The sequence below is a fragment of the Polypterus senegalus genome, chromosome 4 (genome assembly GCF_016835505.1).
Source record: "Polypterus senegalus isolate Bchr_013 chromosome 4, ASM1683550v1, whole genome shotgun sequence".
NCBI classification, from domain to species: domain Eukaryota; kingdom Metazoa; phylum Chordata; class Cladistia; order Polypteriformes; family Polypteridae; genus Polypterus; species Polypterus senegalus.
In genome coordinates this window covers 31,772,253-31,794,400 of record NC_053157.1, presented here as the reverse complement: position 1 = coordinate 31,794,400, position 22,148 = coordinate 31,772,253, and the positions used below count along the sequence as shown (strand labels likewise).

Here is a 22,148-nt window from a genome sequence, read left to right as displayed (position 1 = left end):
ATTTACTAAACTGTATAATTTTCTTCCACATTTCTCATGATTATCTAGAAAGACTGCTGATTCAGAAGGTGATACTGTATGTCACAATATTCCTAAACTGCTTACTCCATTTCAAGTGTTGGTTGGGTCGACACCTATCCTGGCAGCATCAGGTACAAAACACAAAACACAAAAAAGTCTCTGCCACTCGCACACAACCCAGCTCACACTCGGGAAGAACAAATTTAGAATCACCGGTTAACTTTTAGAACTAAAGATTAAACTATAAGTTTTACAAGACAAAGTACCAAGTGTTGCCTAGGTGTATCTATATAATGAGTTAAGGTAAGAAGGAAGATATTTATGTTTTTTTTTAAATGTTGTTGGCTGAAATGCAGTTGTTCCACCCATCACCAACACTACCGCTCTGCTAACTATTGATTTCTGTCCCCTTGTACCCATTCTTGGAATCATCAGCATAACCATCATCATCATCATATTAACATTTTGAGATGTTTCTTGATCTCGTTCTTTAAGAAAATTACTTTGTTCTGGTAATGAAAGTTATAATGTTAGTATAGACAATACTCTCCTCCTAATGTTGGGAATATGAAATCACAATAAAGCTTCCTTTTTCTGTTGGGTGCACATAATTGTCATGACAAAGCTCAAACTAACTGATATTGGCAAACTTTTGAACTTGTACAGGTAATTAGCTAGTATGAGAGAGATTCTCAGAATAAAAACAGATTTAGCTCATGTTATACCCTGTCTCAGTGAATTTGTGATGGAGGGATTTAACTGACCATCTACTACCACTGCACAGCTTTTAGTACATTTAGATTTCCCATTTGCATTATGGGCAACACTACTTAGAGGTGTAACTTCAAGTGTAGGAAAGGTCAAGGAAAGTAAAAATACAAAATTTTGTGAAGGTAGACTGTAGCAGTGCTACTGTGGGAAGAACTCCATTTCCCAGCAGCCCAATGGGGATTACCCACATAGAATGACTAAAATGGAAGCAGGAGCTGCTGGGGACGAACGAGGCCAGCGGCAAAGTTGAAAAGGGGGCCTGGCAGAGCAACTGGGATCAGTGTTTTTGTATATCCTGTCCAATGTAAAGTCAATTGTGCCTTAGATCATTTCCCGTTAGGATGAATGGACTGTCTAGTGCCTGCCTGTTGTGTGTATAATGGTGGATTAAACGTTGTGTGTCTTCAAAAGAAGCGCTCCTGCAAATCTCACCCCTCGCCGCTCAGGACTACTGGTAGGACTGTTTCACTCATTTACTATGGAAGATATTCTTGGAATTGTCATTTTCACACCAAACCATTTCATCCACTTTTGCTGTATTGGGCTGTATAAGAACATTGTCGTGAGTGTTTATTGATAGATAGATAGATAGATAGATAGATAGATAGATAGATAGATAGATAGATAGATAGATAGATAGATACTTTATTAATCCCAAGGGGATTAATTAACACAATCCCTTCATTTCAGGGGCTCAAAAGTAATTGGACAGTTGACTGATACAAAGAAACAATATTAAATTAAATAGTAATAAAAATGAGAAAAAAAAAAATGAAAAAAATTAAAATAAAATTAATGTTAGCATTTACTCCCCCGGGTGGAATTGAACAGTCGCATGGTGTGGGGGAGGAACGATCTCCTCAGTCTGTCAGTGGAGCAGGACAGTGACAAAAGTCTGTCACTGAAGCTACTCCTCTGTCTGGAAATGACACTATTAAGTGGATGCAGTGGATTCTTCATGATTGACAGGAGTTTTCTTAATGCCCGTCGCTCTGCCACAGATGTTAAACTGTCCAACTTTACTCCTACAATACAGCCTGCCTTCTTAACAACTTTGTCCAGGTGTGAGACGTCTTTCATCTTTATGCTGCCACCCCAGCACACCACCACGTAGAAGAGGGCACTCGCCACAACTGTCTGGTAGAACATCTGCAGCATCTTATTGCAGATGTTGAAGGACGCCAACCTTCTGAGAAAGTATAGTCTGCTCTGACCTTTCTTACATAGAGCATCAGTATTGACAGTCCAGTCCAATTTGTCATCCAGCTGCACTTCCAGATATTTATAGGTCTGCACCCTCAGCACACAGTCACCTCTGATGATCACAGGGTCCATGAGGGGCCTGGGCCTCCTAAAATTGTTGTGGTTCATTGTTATGTTACAACTGTATCACCATAGGGGAAAGGGGAGGTTTGTCTGATTGCTGTTGTTGTGTATTGGGTTTTCATTTAATATATTATTTATTCATTCATTAGTGTGTCTGTTAAAGGGAATTTCTTCAAAAACAATGTTGCATATGTTGTCAGTTCCAGTCTACCAACTTTTTGTTCTCAAGCCTGCTCAATCCAATATAGGATCACACACCACCAGTAGAGGGCATACCCTGCATTAGATTGCATTTCTTTTCTGTTTCCACATAAGCTCCATATTCAATTCTTGTGACACACTAAAAATGAAGCCCTTAAAGTGTTGGAGGAAACTGGAGAACCGAAGGAAAAACCAATATAAACGCAGAAAGAATGTGAATACGGAGGGCATCTCAGCTCACAATGAACCTGAGTGCCAGGAAAATGTATTATCATCTGCTCTTTACTGTTTTACAAAGGTATGCAAGACAGATACTTTCTGCCTTATCTTGATATTTATGACTGAGGCCACTTCAAACAAGACAAGTGATCTGTCACTACTGAGAAGATAAGGAGTAAAATAGTTGCTGGTGTCTTTATGTTTAAGGGTGGCTTCTAAATCCATCAAATTTTTAATCTCATTTCTCCCATTACTGGGTCATTAAGTACCAGCGAAACCAATAGCAATGCAGGAATCAACCGTGAATGAGCTGGCAGGCTATCACACTCACTCATACTTGGTCTCTCGTCAGACTGGGATTCTCCCCTGTGCTTTTTTCAGCCAGATCAAATTCTGGCATGAACCCATACTTGACTGAAGACATCATTAAATGCATGAAGGGATGGATCTGTACATATAGTGAGAACCAACCTTGGACTGGCCTCCAGTTCCCTGCCTAACACATCTACTCAAAAAGCTAATGTGGAAACAAGAATTTCCTAAAAAGCACATTGAGTAAAAACTGGAATATCCAAAGAAAGACCTCCATCAATATATGAACTACAATGCCTAGGGATTTGAACCCATGACTCTGGACCATTGAAGTACAGTACTGGCCCCTAAGGAGAGTGCATTTAACCCGTTTTTTTTTTTTTTTAAGAAAGTTATATCACAGCAAATCTGTTTCTACGTTTAATTATAATGTGAGACAAAATTTCACTTTCTTTTTAATCAATAGAAAAAAAAAATCAAAATTTACCTATGTTAATATTGTTATTTCTTTCTTCTGTAATGTAATGAACATGTTTCCCTGCTCACAAACAGTTCTATGTCTCCATTTAGAAAAATACATTTTTTTATTTGTTTCCATTCATCATATTGTAAAATAAAAATCTGCCCTGGAGGCCTGAGTAACCAGGTGACCAGGGAAAATGAAATAAAAACGAACGAAACAAAATCCGCAAAGTGACTGTAGAGGGCTTAGCGCTAATCTTATTTATGGATAGATTTACTTTAGAAGCTTTCAGTTTGAGCGTGGAAATTAAATAGTACAGATATAAGGTGAATTCTGACCACAGGGAAGCAATAACTTACAGTAAACCGTCTGACACAGGAAGTCAGGCCACAATAAACAAAGCACTCAAGTAAAAAAAGGCTACAAGTGAATGGCGTCTTCAGTCACCAGAGACTCACAAACATGCCCCCTTTATTGTGTATTTGTCAATAGTGGATGTGCCAAGTTTTTTTTTTCAGTTCTGACTATTTAAGAAAGTCATTAGTTATTTAAAAAGAGGGTCATTTCTTTATCTTAAATATAAGGAGCTGCCTCTCTTACCTGCAAAGCTGAAGCAAAATATTATACTCTACATTCATTTTCTCACCCTGCATAGTCTAAAATTGAGAATATTGAGTACATAATCCTGTATGGATCACACACTCACAACCATGCTACTATTATTATTTTTGGGATGTGGGAGGAAGTCATGCTATTCAAACAAATACCCAAAAAAGCACTAAAGGATGCCCATTAGAACCCCCAAAGAGCACCAGCAAGGACACCTACAAAAGCCCAACTGACACCTAAAAAACCCAAAAAGACACCCATAAGAACATTTAAAGAAACCAAACAACCCAAAGATTCCAATGAATACCCACAGGAACACTAAATAAGCATCCACGGAAACAACCTAAGAAAACCTTCAAGAACACTAAACAAAATAACAGGCTACCCAAAGAACACCCAAAGAATGCCAACAAGAGAACTCAGAGAATGCAAAATGTACCCACAGCAGCCAAGTGGTAATGAAGCTTGTACATACCCGTGGTCTGTTGTGAGCATGTTAAATTACCACGAGATGGTAACGAAAACAAGGACAAATAAGTGTTGAAACTGTAAGATCAAGCCAAACCAGGCAATAAGGGATCAGAAGGACAATATGAAACTTGAAAGTCAGGGCAAATTTAAACTGTAACCAAAACACACGATCCTACTGCTAGGCCATTACTGGAGGTGCGAGCTAACTGACATTAAGAAGTTTATGAAGAGGTCCTAATCAATGACTTTGTTAAATGGTGAAACTCAAACCACTTACACCTGAACACCAGCAAAACCAAGGAACTGGTGGTGGATTTTAGGAGGCCCAGGCCCCTCCTGGACCCTGTGATCATCAGAGGTGACTGTGTGCAAAGGGTGCAGACCTATAAATACCTGGGAGTGCAGCTGGATGATAAATTGGACTGGACTGCCAATACTGATGCACTGTGTAAGAAAGAACAGAGCCGACTATACTTCCTTAGAAGGCTGGCGTCCTTCAACATCTGCAATAAGATCCTGCAGATGTTCTATCAGATGGTTGTGGCGAGTGCCCTCTTCTACGCGTTGGTGTGCTGGGGAGGCAGCATAAAGAAGAAGGACACCTCACCCCTGGACAAACTGGTGAGGAAGGCAGGCTCTATTGTAGGCACGGAGCTGGACAGTTTGACATCCGTGGCAGAGTGATGGGCGCTGAGCAGGCTCCTGTCAATCATGGAGAATCCACTGAATCCACAGAACAGGATCATCTCCAGACAGAGGAGCAGCTTCAGTGACAGACTTTTGTCACTGTCCTGCTCCACTGACAGACTGAGGAGATCGTTCTTCCCCCACACTATGCGACTCTTCAAATCCACCCGGGGGGGAAAACGTTAACATTATACAAAGTTATTGTCTGTTATACCTGCATTTTTATCACTCTTTAATTGAATATTGTTTTTTATCAGTATGCTGCTGCTGGAGTATGTGAATTTCCCCTTGGGATTAATAAAGTATCTATCTATCTATCTATCTATCTATCTATCTATCTATCTATCTATCTATCTATCTATCTATCTATCTATCTATCTATCTATCCATATATTCATCTGTCTGTCTGTCTATCTATCAAGAGGTTTATCCACCAATAAAAAATGCATAGTGAGATTGCCATTGTATTTCTTGTGTCAATTCTGTAATGTTTTCAGCATGATGGTCATAGTCACATGTTGTTTAAAACAGACTCATTTAAATAAAGAAAATGAAGACATTATTAAAATTAATCTTTCTAACCTTAATTCCAAACATAAATCTGAATCTGAATTCTGATGGGTTAAACCCCCCCCCCCAAAACACAAAAGGATACAAAGAATGTTTATTATTACAACAAGGGAATACCCAAAAAATACACCTAAATGATACCCACACTAACACCTAAAGAATGCCAACAGAATTACCCAAACAGTCCAAAGAACACTTGAACAATTCCAACCAGAACACATAAAGAACCCAACAAACATCCATCAAAATCCACAGAACACCCAATTCAACACACAGAGAACATAAAAAGTCAACACAGACTATTAGCCCAGCACTCTGGGGGCTGTGTTCCCAAACTTAGAAATGTCAGCTGCATATAGAGTAATTAGAAAAATGGTGCATATTTGACTGAACTTCTTCAAAGTCCTCTAAAGCTTCCGTCCAGTATCCCTGACTGAATTCTTACAAAGAGAAGGATCAAAAGACTGATTTGAACATGCAATATACGAAATGAATGCTGTCTAGTCAATTTAATAACACTTTCATCTTTTCACCTAAACCACTACTTGTCCTGATGATGTTATTTCTGAGTGCTGAAGTGACTGCTATCTACCTCCTAATTCTGCTTTTTAAAGTAGTAATGTTAGATGAGTACAAAAATGTTAAATATTGATTTTCTATATAGAGTTCTTGTTTCATCAGCAGTAAATACACAACACTCGTTTATCTAAAATAAAATCTTCATACCCTAGAGCTGCCTTTCTATAATTGTCATGAATAACGGGAGCACATGAACGTCTGACTACTCTTCTTTAACCGAGGGTCTGTCAAATAGTAAACATTTGTACCACATATTGTACATTTGTGTGCCTTACTGTTTGTTGTATTGCTTTTCTTCTCTCTATGTATATACACTTTGTGCATGTTGTTACTGAGTCAAAAAATGCAAATTAAGAATTTACAGTAGCTATGTCACCTATTCACTGTTATGTCTAATAAAATCTACCTTTCACCAACACTATACTGGACCAAAGCACCACAAACAAAAACAAAAAACGAGGTGGTTGAAAGAATTAAAAAATATTCTCAATTCCTACTAGATATATTGCTTAGTAAAGAGGAAAGTCACATCTGGCAGGTTGACACTGATACAAATAGCATGTTTTAATTCTGTTTTAAGTTTGGACCCTGGCTTCTGGTACCCACTCAAAATGTATAGAATAAAAACATAACAGGGAACTCAAGAAGAAAGACAATATTGTATGGCTTATTATTAAAGAAGAGACAAAAAACAAAATCTCAAACTAAAAAATGATTTCACTTAAATAATTGCGCAACAGGGCTTGAGTGAGTGAGTGAGTGAGTGAGTGAGTAAGTGTGTGAGTGTATTCCAAAGTGTGTGAGTGTTCAGCAGTACAAGATGTGTCTTTTACTAGCAATAGGTCAAATGCAAAACCCCTCCCTGGCATGTGACATTAGGAACACTGATAAAAGGAGAAGCCAGTTGTAAAGTGTGAATCTATGTTCTTATTGGCTAAGTACCCACAGTAGTCGCAATACACACACACACACACACACACACACACACACACACACACATACATGCATACATACTGTCACACACATGCACATGGTAGGCAGCTAAAGGGCCTGAATGAGAGTAATTCCACGCCAGGCCAGGGGTGGCGGAGTACATCGACTCTTTATCTCACTTCTCTGCAGACCAGTTACGGGAAATTCCGCCTGGCATGGATGACGTTACTTCTGCCCCCCTGGGCCCATTGATGATGTCACTTGGCCATTGATGATGTCACTTCCAGTCCCGGCCCTGATGGCACAACTTCCAGTTCCGGCCCCATTGATGATGTCAATGCTTGCCTTTAAAACCACTATCTTGACAATCTCAAATCAGGCTGCTTTTCAGTGGCAGGAACTGGGCGACTGGACAGAGTTAAGGGAAAGCCAAACAGAGCAAACAACAGAGTTATGCATAATGAAAATCTGCACTCTGAACCTCTGACTGGGCAAACAGAAGAATGACCCTAAACACAAAGAAAAGACAACACAAGTCTGGCTTAGGGACAACTTTGGGAATGCAGTTGAGTTCACAGTCACAGCCCAGATCTCAACGCAGTCCAACATCTGTGGAGAGACCTGAAAACAGCTATCCATCAACAATCCCCATTCAACATGATAGATTTTTACAGGATCTGCAGAGAAAAATGGCTGAAACCTCCCCAAATCCAGCTGTAATCACTGAAAAAGGTGTATTAACTAAGTATATAGTGAAGGATCTGAGTACTTGTTTCAATGTTCAGTTGCTCATTTTTAATAAATTTGCTAAAATTTCTAAAATGCATTATTTGCTTTCTCATTCTGAGATATTGAGTATTGTTTGATTTGGGGAAACATATTTTAGCATATGACTGCAACATAGCAAAATATGACAAAACGATGAAGGCGTCTGACGAATGTCTGAATCCACTGTACATACAATCTCAAATCTGCTTAAGCCAAATAAAGGCCATGGAGGGAACGAAATGCAAGGAAAAGAAAACATAAGTAAGTGCAAACTCCACACAGGCAGACACCAAGCATTGAATTCAAACTCAGGACTCTGGACTAATGAGAAAACAGGGCTAACCATCGCACCGCATTTTTATAAATTGCTTTGAAAGACAGCATGGAACTTCATGGCTAAGACCCAACTGTAGCAGTGAGTGTCTTATTTTTCTCAGATCCTAAACTTAATATGATGGCACTTTTATAAAGTATAGACTCAGAATGCTTTGCTTAGTCGATTCACTGTGCCTATTGTGACAAACCATCAGAATGCCTTAAGTGTTTTAACAAGTGATTAACATTACTGCTTTTCTCTTTTTCTGATCCTTCACAGGTCAAGCACATTTACCTTTCACACCATCCACACCAAGAGTGCCCCTACAAATCTGTCACACGCTATCAAACCTTTCTCACATTTTCTTTAGGCTTTGACAGAAAAAAGGGGGTCAGGCTTTCATTGCTCTAGAGATCCTGCCAGGCAGCACGATAAACACACTGCTGGGTTCAACTGGCCATATTAAAGCTGTCAGCTGCTTCCCAGATCTATACTAAATCTGGCCTACACTCATAGGGGAATAAAACACATTTACTGAGGCGCACAAAGTCAAGTCTTTGTTAGGATAATTTATCAAACTGTTACATCAGAACTGAATTATTGCAATGCCAATGCTGTATTTGCTTTAATGAATGCGCACAAAACCATTAAAGTTATATATTTTTAAGTGTTTCCTTATGAAGTCTCTTCTTTCTTTACTCAAGTTAGCCTCCAGGAGGAGCCAGCCTATTTTAAACACTTTACTTTGATAGCTTATTTTGGTGGATTGACAAGTAGTTCTGAAGATTTTGAACTACAGCTACTGTCTGTGGTCATTACCTCCTTAGAAACCACTGTCTTACCCCAAAATTACATTTCATGTCAGTCTATCAACTAATCTAAGCATTGAACTGGGGAAAGCTCTTCCTGTTTCCATTATCGGCAAATAAGAGCACTGAGAAGTAAATATTCTAGTCACTCGGTCAGACTGAATAAATCTTACCTCCCTTGAACCATAACTGCCTGCAAGAGCTGGGTTTAAATACAGTAAATCTATACCTAACTAATGATGTCTACCTTAAATTCTGAATACAAAAATATCACTAAGTGCTTACTGTATTCTTCACATGGGTTGTTCAAATTGACGTTTTTGGTGTGTATTTATTACTAGATACTTAGTCACTGTTTTCATTTTTACATGTTACATTATGTGTATGCTGCATAGCTTTATGCCCAATACTGCTATGGGAATGTACACACTTGATTTAGAAAAATGTAAAATGTAAAGTATCATTTGAGAGCCTTGCACAGATATAAGAATGTAAAAACCCTAAAAGGAACAAATACATTTTCTTGTAATGCTGATTTTTTTTTTCTTTGTTTTCTGTTTTGCCAAGTGCCATCCTAGCAATGACTACTTCATATTTCTGTATCTGTATATTAGATATTCTTCCATTATCTATCTATCTAGATAGAAAATGATATTGTAACATTGCCAACTGTAGCAATAGCAGTGGGAAGCAGAAAATGTGAAGAGCAGAAGTACCAAGGCTGGAAGAAACAGAGCATGGTCTGAGCAGGTAAATGGTTATTCCTAGGAGCAGCTTCAGTGCCAACTGCAGGGGAGCTATCAGAAAAGGCAAACCCACCACAAGCACTGTGTCACCATCCAAGTGTGGTGTATTGAGCAGTCCTGCAATACATTAATTAAAATAGTGAAAAATGAGCCAAAGTCCATTGGGTGGTAGGCAATGACTTGAATGGCGTGGTGTTTCAAGATATCGGCAGGGATCCAGCTACCAATCAGTTTTACAAAAATTTAACCAGGAGAACACACAATCAGTGGACTGTGTCAAGAAATCAATTTCTAAGAATGTGTGGAATTCACTTACTTCATTTATTTATTTTTCTTCGGAATAATGTTGATACAGAATGAAGAGTGTTCTGGGTGCAGGTACAATTATGAGATTTTGAATATATGTACAAGTATATACATTGTATAATTCTCTACACTACTCAGACTGGACTCACTGGAGGAAGTGGTCAAACAGAGATCACTCACTTTACACTTGGTAAATACCTACAGTTTGATAATATACGTATAGATAATATTTGTTATGTGTGTATTTGTACCTTCTTAATGTACTTTTCATTACTTACCTCCTTCACCTTGGAAATATCTTTTGTAAATATAACGTTAGCTTTCACTGTTATGCTCTATCTCACTAGCAAACCTACCGTTTCCTTTCCACCCTCCTTGCTTATTGATTGCATAGCAGAAATCAAATCCTGGTTTTCTTCAAATTTTCTTAAATTAAATAGTGACAAAAATAAGGTTCACCTCATTAGTACAAAATCAATGTTATCCAAAACTGATCACTTTTCCTGTGTTGTTGATAATTCCTCTGTCTTCCCTTCCCCAAAGGTTAAGAGTCTGGGTGTCATCCTTGACAGTACTTTATCCTTTCAGTCCCACATCAATAACATCTCCCTGTCTCCGTATTTCCACTTGCGTAACATTAATCGTATTCGCCCCTCCCTCACTCACCACACCACTGCTATCCTTGTTCACAGCCTTGTCACTTCTCGTCTGGATTATTGAAATTCCCTTTTCTTTGGTCTTTCTCGCAAATCTCTTTATAAGCTTCAACTGGTCCAGAATTCAGCTGCCCACATCATTGCTAGAACCTCCTCTATTCACCATATCACTCCCGTTTTGCAGCAGCTTCATTGGCTTCCATTTCAGTTCCGAATTCAATTCAAAATTCTCCTACTAACTTTTTAGGCTATCCACAGCTTTGCCCCTCCATATCTGTCTGACCTCCTCCATGTTGCCATTCCCTCCCATACCCTTAAATCCTCTTCCTCCATCCACTTCACTGTCCCCTTCATCCGCCTTACCACCATGGGGAGCAGAGCACTCAGTTGCTCTGCTCCCCAGCTCTGGAACTCACTACCATCTGTGCTTAGAAATATTGAATCATTTTCACTTTTCAAATCTAAACTTAAAACTCATTTGTTTAAGACTGCTTTTTCTCTTTGATTACAATTGCTCTGTCTGATTTTAATTTTTGTATTTTAGTGTTGTTTATAATCTGTGTTTTGTCTATTGTTTGCTGTCCTTGAGTGTTTAGAAAAGCGCCTACAAATAAATAAAATGTATTATTAAGATTATGATAATTTTTGTTACTTGTATATTTATGCCTTTTAAATATCTGCTGCTGTAACTCTGAAATTTTCTTTGGGATTAATAAAGTTTCTTTCTTTCTTTCTTTCTATCTATCTGTCTGTGCATATCCTTGTATCTGCTACTACTCAACAGTTTTACATTAGTCTATATTATATTAGCATTTACATTAGTAATTATTCTGCATTAGCAACTACTCCATATTGAAATGTCAAATGATATGCATTAAATGAATTAAAATGAACTTTGAGCAGCAGGTTAACCTTTATTTTCCTGTGCTAGGAAAGGGAAACAAAGCCTAATTCAAAGTAAACCCTCCTGTGCTACTTGGCTTTACACCTTTTTTGGCACCTCTTTGTTTTTGTGAATAATGTGCATTGCTATGTAACTTCTTTACTTTTAAAGCATGTCATTAGTCAGAGGATGTCTCAGAAAATATTCTGTTACATTTATTCCATTTGTCTCACTTCCCACATCTTTTCTTTGTATATTACTTACACAATACAAATATAATTTGACAATAACATTCTCCCCAACCTCTCTGTTCTTCCAGGATCAAGTGCATCGCTTGTTAAATGAAGTGCCTGCTGGGTGTAGTGATTAGCTAAAGCCTGGTTTATATTATCATAGCAGAATGTGTTTAATCAATTGTTACAGCACCTGATGAGACATTCGCTAGGGGCTGTCTGCTCTTAAGAACCTACCTGTGATGTTTAGCCATGAAGACTATGGTTATAGTTCTTTTGTGTTCAACTGTAGTTTGCCGCATGTGTCTAAGCTGACCTAGCACTCACAGTCTATGCACCTGCTCATTTGGATACATTGAATGTTATTAACAGTGACAAACTGTATAGCTGGAAAAAAAAGGGGTTGCCAGACGAATAACTTGCAATAAGATGTTATAAGAAAGTGGTATTGCCTGGCAGGGTAATGACAAACTCTATAAGTGTCAGGCCTAAAGCACTTAAAGAAACAAATCCTATCTGCTTTCACACTATACCTTACTACACAGGATCTGTTCCAGACATTCACATTGGATTGGGTCTCTACTTGAATACCACTAAACACAGTATCTGAAACCCAACACAATAAACACTTGCAGTTCATTTCTCCTCCTATCTCTTTATCTCTCTCCCTCTGCCCCGTCAGTAATCACTTTCACAATTGAAAATGTTTCCAGAATGTCTTTGGCCACTCAAAGGAAATTTCATCTAGGGTGATGAGGATGGATAGGATTAGGAATGAGTACATTAGAGGGTCAGCTCAAATTGGACGGTTGGGAGACAAAGTCAGAGAGGCGAGATTGCGTTGGTTTGGACATGTGCAGAGGAGAGATGAGTGGTATATTGGGAAAAGGATGTTAAAGATAGAGCTGTCAGGTAAGATGAAAAGAGGAAGGCCTAAGAGAAGGTTTATAGATGCTTTGAGAGATGGCATGCAGGTGATGGGTGTGATACAGCAAGATGGAGAGGATAGAAATATATGGAAGAAGACGATCCGCTGTGGCGACCCCTAATGGGAGCAGTAAAAAGAAGAAGAAGAAGAAGTTCTTGTGGTCTTAGTCTCCAAACATCCTGTTAATACATTTAAGGTATCTTACAGATACATTGTATCTCAATATACAGTACCTCTATTTCAATGCATTTTAAGATATCTGAAATAAATTTCAAGCTATCTTGATATGACATTGTTCATTATGTAAAACCTCAAATGCAAATCAGGATATCTGAAATGATTTTTATGTGCATCCTGTGGTACTTAAAGTACACTAAGATATCTTAAAATAACCAGGCAATTTGAGAAATATGAAATGCAATCCAAGATATCTCAAAATGACTTCCTGTAAAATTGCCTATGTTTTCAATGGGATTTATCTCAAAATGGGCAGTAAGTTATTTTGAGACCTTTTAAAATTATCTAAGAGCAGAGCATGTACATTAGCATAAAATGAATAAATATCGACAAAAAAGCACACATCAGCTAATTTTCTATAATGTCACCAAATTTCAATCAGGTCTGTTAAATTATTTTTGAGACTTTGATGTATTTAGTTTTTTTCTATTGGAGGGAGTTGAGGGGATTTATTTTAATTGACTATATGCACACAGAAGTGCTGACGTACTTCCAGTGAAATCTCAGCCAGCTTAGTTACTTCTGAAGTCAATACTGCAGTTTTGATTTTTGTTTAGTGGCAAAAATGTCAGAGAAAAAGAAGTTTAATTTTCAGCGTGCAGGTAGTTCTACAGCTGAACATTGTTGTGTACCTTTATGTTCAGCTTCCAGTAAGTACAACAAGGTACTTAGTTTTCATACATTTCCCTCCGATATGGAAACCTGGTCTAAATGGATCGTTGCTATCCAGAGAGAGAGCTGTACAATTAGTCTCTATACCCGAGTTTGTAGCCGGCATTATAAAAGAAGGATTTTTGCGAGCCAGGGTCTGAGTCAGGGCAACAATCTTGAAGAAGGGAGCGTTTCCTGCGTTGATTGAGTAGAACAATTTCTCCATTCCACTTTGGTTTGGAAGAAGAGAAAGCAAACAACAGAGGATGATGTTTGAAATACATAATTTGAAGCCCTTCTCCTCTTAAGCTCCTGATGTTTGCTTCAATGTTTGAATAATATGACTTACGTCCTTTACCATAAGCCTGGGCACATATTGAAGCAATACTGTGAAAACTGCCACAGCTAGTCTGATTTAATATCAGTGCCGGAAGTGAAGAAGTTGGCTAATGCGAAATGCAGAAGAAAGTGTGCATATAGCGTGTTACATAGTGGTATGCTGAGGCACAGCTGAAGCAGTTTATGGATCAGCATGGAGGGGACAATAGTATCCAAAGTAGAGCTATAGTCTACAAATAGCGTCTTCACATATGTGCCCTATTCCTGGAGGATGAGTCAGGGCTATGTGCAGAGATAAAGAGACAACATCCTTTGTAGATCTACTGTAGGTCTTGAAACCTGAAATATCAATCATAAAATCAGACCCCGACTTATATGTCCACTCAAAAATCTTCTTGCTTCCTCCAATCTCACACCAGTTTCTCAGACACATTGAATTTTGTTGCAGCAGCGCACTTATCAATTTCTTTCGGCAGTTCAACGACTTTTAATTTAAAACCAGCTTCATATTTTCTTCTGATCGAATGCTCCATTGTAAATAAGGGGTACTTTTACGATAAAGGTGTATGAGGGTGCGAGATACAAAAAACACAAATCAGTGCAAACGTCTCTTCGGACTAGTTTGGGTATTACTGTGTGGTCATGTAGGCATAATACATAGAATAAAAGGCAAAGTGTTCCATGATTACTCTCTCAGGTGGGCGTTAGCATAGCATAATCTGTTGGACCAATAGAGTGTTTCCCATATTCAACATACAAACGACATTATAAAATACCAGAAATTATATTATTATCCATGGGAGAACTTAAATGTGAGTATATACAGTATTAGATCTGTAAGCAAATGGATATGAGTCCATGGAGGTGGGGATGCTGGGTTAAATGAAAAACAAAACATGTCTTTCAAAGCACTTCCTTATTACCGGTGTCAGAGCAATGTTGGATTTCCTTGGCACTAATACAAAAATGGCTGATTTAAGGCATGCTGGGACCATTTCCAATGTCAAGGAGAGATTAAAGATATTTGTAAATACCTCAGCAAGCTGCTCAGCACAGTATCTAAGCACCTGTCCTGAAACTGGCCAACAGCTTTACATGGATTGACCCTCTGCAGCGTGCACTGTACACCGTATATCATACATGCTCAGTCTGAAGGTGGGAGACTTTGCATCCTCTGTAGCTATAATCTTTCTAGGTGGAGAAGGGTTGTTAAATTCAAAGCAAATATGTTGAGATCATTGACCAATGTAACATCACAGTGGGAAGAGACAGGGTTGCCTTTGTGGTCAGTAATAGCTCTAATGCTTTTTCACTGGCTTCTGGTATCCATGCTGTAAAAATGATCTTCCACACTCACCCTGTAGATGTCTTTGGTCTTTATTAAACCTTTTTTCAGATTTTACCTGGCAATGATGTAGGCTATGAGATCCCCAGATTTAAATGCTTGGGTACATGCTTTTAAAAGGTGTTTCACCACTTTGTTCATCCATTGTTTCGTATTTGGAAAATTTTTTTATCATCTTCTCCAGAGTGACATTATCCTCACAGCTACGGATACAGAAAAGAACACTGGATGTGTATTCCTCCAGGTCTATCTCTGTGCCCTGTACAGCCTGGTGAGCAAACAGTTCCTACTGTGTGCATTCAAAGCAGTCCTGGAGTTGTGACATGGCTTACTTGGGCTACATTTCCACTGTATTTGTGACAGCTTTGTTCCTGTGGATAACAGGTATGTATGCAGGCATCAGAAATAATGAAACATGATCAGAGTGTCCTAGGGTTGGGGTAAGGAGGGTTTTGTAGGAGGCTTTTACATTTGTATATAATTTATCCAGGGTGTTTGATCCCCTGGTGGGACATTGCATGTGTTGGTAAAATTTCTGGAGCACAGTTTGAAGACCTGTCTTGTTAAAATCCCCAGAAATAATGCAGGCAGCATATGGATGAGCATCCTGGTGCTTACTGATAGCCAAGTGCAACTGTGCCAGCACTAGCTTAGTATTAGTTTGAGATGAAATGTACACTACTATAATGATAACAACAGAACATTCCCTTGGTAGATAAAATGGCCTGCATTTGAACATTAAGTATTCCAAACATGGGGAAGCAGTAACTCTCTATAGCAGTGTTGTTTGTGCACCACTCATTACTTATATAGATGCAGAGCCCTCTACCCTTGCTCTTACCAGAGACTCCTGTCCTCAATACACTGACCTGCTAACTAGCTGCACAGCTCATTTGAAAACCAGGTCGTGGAACTATGTCTCTGTAAAAATCAGCACGCAGTACTCCCTCATAGATCGCTGTGTTTGAGCCACAGCTTTAATTTGTCCAGTTTGTTGGTAAGTGATCGGACATTTGAGCCTTACATAGCTGGGCCTGTGCACCCACATGCTATCCCCGCTTCTGCTTCCTTTCCCAAAGCTGCCTCTAACTCCACTTCATCAGGATGGTAATTCAGGGAGCTGCCGGTATTTGGGCTGTCTTCATCTGGATACTACTGAAGTTAAAAGAATTGTGAAAAATATGTTCACAACTTTGTCCAGTATTAAGCAACTCCATGTGACTCTATGAAATAATTCACACTAGTGGTTCACAGGAGAATTAAAAGGACAGTTAAATAACAAAAGAAATATTGAGGAGAGTGCAAAGCTGCTGTGTTCGGATGTGCTGCCATGACAGCAACATTTAATAAGAAATTGCCGAAAAGGTCAGTGAAATACACATACACATTATGTACATATTAATATATCTATCTCTGCCTCCGTCTCTCTCTATATATCTATATATAAGCCTAAAAGTGCAACCATTTTATGTGACTTTTTTCTCACACTTTAAATCGGGCTTATTTTAAAACCTACATATAAATATTTGGTATCATTCTTTTCAGAATTTATCGAACATTAATGTGATGTTGTTAGATTTTCAGATTCTTATTCCATTATTAAATTAAAAACTAAAAAATATCAAGAATTCACGTCCTGTGAGACGAGACTTTATGCCAAGAGATTTAACCATGTAAATAAAAGTCAAAGAGTAGGACAGCTGCTGCATAGGCTTTTAAATGTTTGAAGCACCGCTCAAGATGCAGATCACGTGGCACGGCAGCAGCAGCAGCAAGCCAGCACCTGATCGAGCAAATAAAACTGTATTTGTTTCCCATTGTATCACCATTTAAGAGGGGGTTTCGGAGGAGCGATCACATCTCCATGGGGTGCATTCAGCCCCCCTCTTTACAACACTAGCAGCAGAGACGTGAAGTGACTGGTGCGTAGCACAGGTTGGGGGTTTGGCGAGCGAAGCAAGTAGGGCGCGAACCCACTAGTATATATATATATATATATATATATATATATATATATATAAGTCAATGTACGTGTGTGTATGTATGTATGTATGTTCCAGCATCACTTCCGAACGGCTGGAGTGATTTTCATGAAACTTGGTATACATGGTTCTAATTGGTTGACTACAATTACAGTAGGGTGAAATCAACCCTAACACACCCCTTTCTGGGTAGGGTGGGGGGTGATCTTGTGATCTTGTATGCATGTTATCATCCAGTTCACACCCGGAATGACCACCAGAGGGTTGCTTTTGAAATTAAATAGAGTTGGCCAGTTCCGTGCGTCAACTGGATGATAACATACATACAAGACTGCAAAACAAGCACATTAGTTGAGTCGTCATTGGTTGTGAATTTATTTTATTTTTAAAGTTGTGTTTTTGTAAATTAAATTTTCTGAAACAAACAAAAAAAAAAACACTTTATTTTCCTCCCAGGCAACGCCGGGTAGTTCAGCTATGCTAGTGTATATATATATATATATATATATATATATATATATATATATATATATATATATATATATATATATATATATATATATATATATATATAATGTGTGTGTATTTTTCACTGACCTTTTAGAAAATTTCTTATTAGATATTGCAGTTTTGTAAACATTGCTACTTTGTAGGCCTTCCCACTTGAAATTGCAAGCATTTTTAACATTTTAAAATTTGCAAAAAGAAAAAAGAAAGAAAAAAAATAGAAGTTAAACTAGAATAAAGACTTTTTGGTTTGGTAAAAATGTATACATCAGAATTTGCAGACAGGGGGACAGTATTATGCCCGTTTATTTATTCTTGTGTCTAATGTGCTGTACTACAAATCACAAGGATCCCAGTAGCCCAACTGCTCATTTCCTGTATGGTCTGGAACAATTCACCTAACTTACATGGAACAAACAAGCAAATACAATTCTACTGTACATGATTACATATAACTATCCATCCATCCATTATCCAACCTGTTATATCCAAACAACAGGGTCACGGGGGTCTGCTGGAGCCTATCCCAGCCAACACAGGGCACAAGGCAGGAAACAAACCCCAGGCAAGGTGCCAGCCCTCCACAGACAGATAACTATAAATTCAAAAAAACATTTTTTTGGAAACATTTGATTATTTTCCATTTTCTGTCCTCTTCACCCCTCAAAACAGAAAAGTAAATGCTAAGTAAGTTTTTTGCAACAGAATTAAAAATAGGCTACCAGTGAACACTTCAAATTCAACATGTTTTATGTATGACATATTGTATAAAAGTTTATTTTTTCTAACATAGTTTTATGATAGAACTTTAAAGTGCTTTTCATTTTTATAAACAATCGAGGATTCACAAAAAATTCAACCATGTATCTGTAATTTTGTCTTTGTCAGAGTGATCTAAGCTACCTTAAAGAAACATACCTAAATGCTATAAATGACAAGAACAATGTGAACAACACAGATGTCATTTTATCAATTTAAGAACAATTCACCATGTAATCTTCTAACTTCTCTGATCTGCTGAGCCTCCTAAATGGTTACTACAGTCTGACCTTGAATACTCTCACTGATTTCACCAGGCTTTCGTGGCAGGACCTTGCTGTTTTTTTCCACTGCCTTGTCATACTGTATTCCTGTGCTTTCCCACAGAATGCTTCACCGCTTCCTCTCCTTTAGTCTATCCTCAATAGCCATGTGTAGTAGGAGATCTGCGGGTCTTTGCTAGGGTGAAGTCAGCCTTGACTTTTCCATTAATCTACTGCTATGAGCCACTGTTTGGAGAAAAGTGGTCTACGCAGGTGGGCTAATTTCTTTTATCCTTTCTATTTTACTTACTCTTGAGTTGACAACTTCCAACGAAATGTTCAAAGGAGGGGAGCTTGGCACTGTAAAGGAAAGGAAAAAAAAAAACAAAATTAATGACTATGGAGGCATAGTTGCTGTTCACCAGAGTTTCCCCCAAAGTGATCAGTTAGTTTTAATTAACCTTAACGTTTCAACTGGATGCTCTCAGCTATAGCATTTTTTGGAATAGAGCCAGGAATGCATCGATTAGACAAAAATAACAGTGTCATATGTTTAACCATGATGTGGACACTTGATGCATGCAATAAATGTTTGAGTTATTACTCTAATAGGAAATTACATGTACACACATATTAAATTACTGGTACTTTGTAAATAAGCATTTTTTGCTGAACAAGAATAAAAAGGAATACAGTGTTTTAATAAAACACTAAAGGAAGCCACCTTTTTATTTGGCAGTTAATAGAATGAAATACCTCTGTGATTTTTATCAAGGAAAAGACTACATTTTTTGAAACTTCAAAGGACATGTTAATTGATTTTTTTACCATATTGCTGACATCTTACTTTTTTATGACTTGCCATCCATCTTTACAATTTCTGACCTTGTTTGCTCTATTATAGGAACGCAGAATGCCACATTGTGCCTAAGCAGTATTTGGGACAGGGCAGTAACCAACATTTGATGGCATGTTAAAGAGTGCACACACAAACAGAGCCACTAATTAACCTCGCATGCATGTCTTTGGAAACCGAGGTATCTGGGGCTCGAAGTATCTAGCAGTTAAAGCCTGGGACCTGGATCTGTAAGTTATTTGGACTGATATCATTTTAACATGCTGACACCTTTACTTTGAAATTCAAATGAAGGTATAATAAATATGCCAAACCCGGCTGCTGCATTAGGATCACACTTCAAGCAATAGGCATGCAGCAGTCCACTGGTCTGCTCCATTAGTATAATTACCCTGACAGATTATGTTTAACTATTATATACATTACGATGATATGGTATATACTATAGTTCTTTATGTAGAATTAATATATAGAAAAAAAACATGTAAGTCATCACCCAATCCATGTATACAGTCCCCTATTATTCACAGCTGGAGTAAACAGTTTCAATAAAGGAGAGATGGCCAATGGTATCCACATGTTTGCCCACCCCCATTTCAGTGTTAGTTTCAGTATTACTGTTTTTACATTAATGGATCTGGAATGAACTTACCATGGCAAAACAATTAGCTATAATTCATTTTCAACTATCCAGTTGTTTTTCAAGCTCTGTGTATTGCTGGATTTTAGTATTTAAATGTACACCAATTCTTTTCTATTTATACTCACTTAACCTAAATATTTACTGTTATCCCTGAAGCCTATGAAAAAAGTCGTAATTCTGGGCCACCTTAAATTCCTTCGCACCTCTCCATTAGTGTCTTTTGTTTTGTAAATGCAGCCTTCTATAAACTAACCCCAGACCCCACAGCCGGAGCAGAAGTCAGTCGAAAAATTCTCACAGCTCATATGTGTTTATCTGGGTGTGTGGTGCCTGGAGTTGTATAGGATAAATAATATATCATCATTTGGAATATATACATTTCATGTGTGTTCTGTGTCTACAATGATCTGTGTAAATGTAGGATGACAGGAAATGTGAGGCAAGAAATGCTGAACATATACCTAAAACAGAAACTTTTTCCTTGTTATAGTAATAATGACATGAAGTGTATAATGTGTAAAGACTTTAGTCAAAATATCAAATAAACACATATGCTTTTATTCAAGAATATAACCAAAGAAAAAAAAAAACATTCAATTTACATGTTGCTGTCAATGAGTTAAAACCCCGAGCTCAAATGTCAATCAACAAAAAGTTGATGTGTAGAGGTAACAACTGCTGCCTTATAACCCAAAAATTCTGGGTTGAGTCCTGGCGCTCTGCTTATTGAGTAGTGAGCTGCTATTATTATTACTATAATATAATAAAAACATACATTTGATATGAGCCTGTAACACTCAGTGTAATTTTTGGCTACTTGTAAAAGCGTTTTTTTTTTATTATTCAGATTTATTCTGTCAGTGACATTCACGTGGTACAATAAACTTGCCTCTCCCTCTCTGAGTTGATGGCATTTATCTTCATTCTTTTCATTAGTGCAGCAATGACCACATTTGGTGCTGTGCTTGATGGCTGCTCAGAACTATTTGTTGTACCGGCAATGAAAGATACAATGTCCCGCAACCGCTATCAGACTATCATGTGGCATTTTTGCTTTACAACAAAGATACCCGTGCAGAACATGTGAAAAATTACAGATCTGCTATGATTTCGGATATCTGACAACATTTTGTTGAGAACTGTGCTTTGAGTTACAAACCAAGGCAAAGACTTTCCAAGTCTGTGGTTATAAAGTTTCTAGAGCCGTTTCTGGACAAAGGCAGAACCGTAACAACAGACAGCTTCTTCACAGCGCTTTTGCTGGCTAATAGACTGCTGCACGGCAACACAACAGATGCTGGGTGATTAGGGATGTAGCCGATCATGAAACCTGGACACACAAACATACACATATATAGAGGTCAGTTAACAGGTGTGTCTTTGAGAAAAGAGCAAAAACAGATTTCAAAAGTAACGGCACTACATTATAATCAGCTTCACAAGAGTGAAATAAAGAAACTAAAAAAGGCAATTCCTTTTTTTTATATAAATTCCATACAATATGCAACATAATGTGTGTTGTCATGCAGAACTTCCCTAATTCCATCATTGGGGGATTTCGTTTGCCAATGGAGTCCAGAGGGAATGCAACCCCCTGTGTCAAAATCTGCTATTTCTGCATGATGGCGCAGAAAGTTGTGAACATGAGAGGAAATAATAAATAGAAATTCAATGAAAAATATAAACTGTGAAATCATTCTGTGATAGCACTGAGTAAGGCCTGTACAATATGCAAGTCAAGTGCAAGTCAGATGGCGAG

General features: G+C 38.0%; 1 protein-coding gene across 3 annotated transcripts in view; it reads right to left on the bottom strand.

Moving 5' to 3' along the window:
• Nucleotides 1–22,148, bottom strand: part of dcc (DCC netrin 1 receptor) — an 842,366-nt gene that overhangs the window by 179,491 nt on the left and 640,727 nt on the right. For all 3 annotated transcript variants that reach the window (XM_039750409.1, XM_039750410.1, XM_039750411.1), the window contains exon 12: nt 19,201–19,250. In XM_039750409.1, coding sequence (XP_039606343.1) covers nt 19,201–19,250 — 50 coding nt within the window. The remainder of the gene's footprint in view (nt 1–19,200; nt 19,251–22,148) is intronic.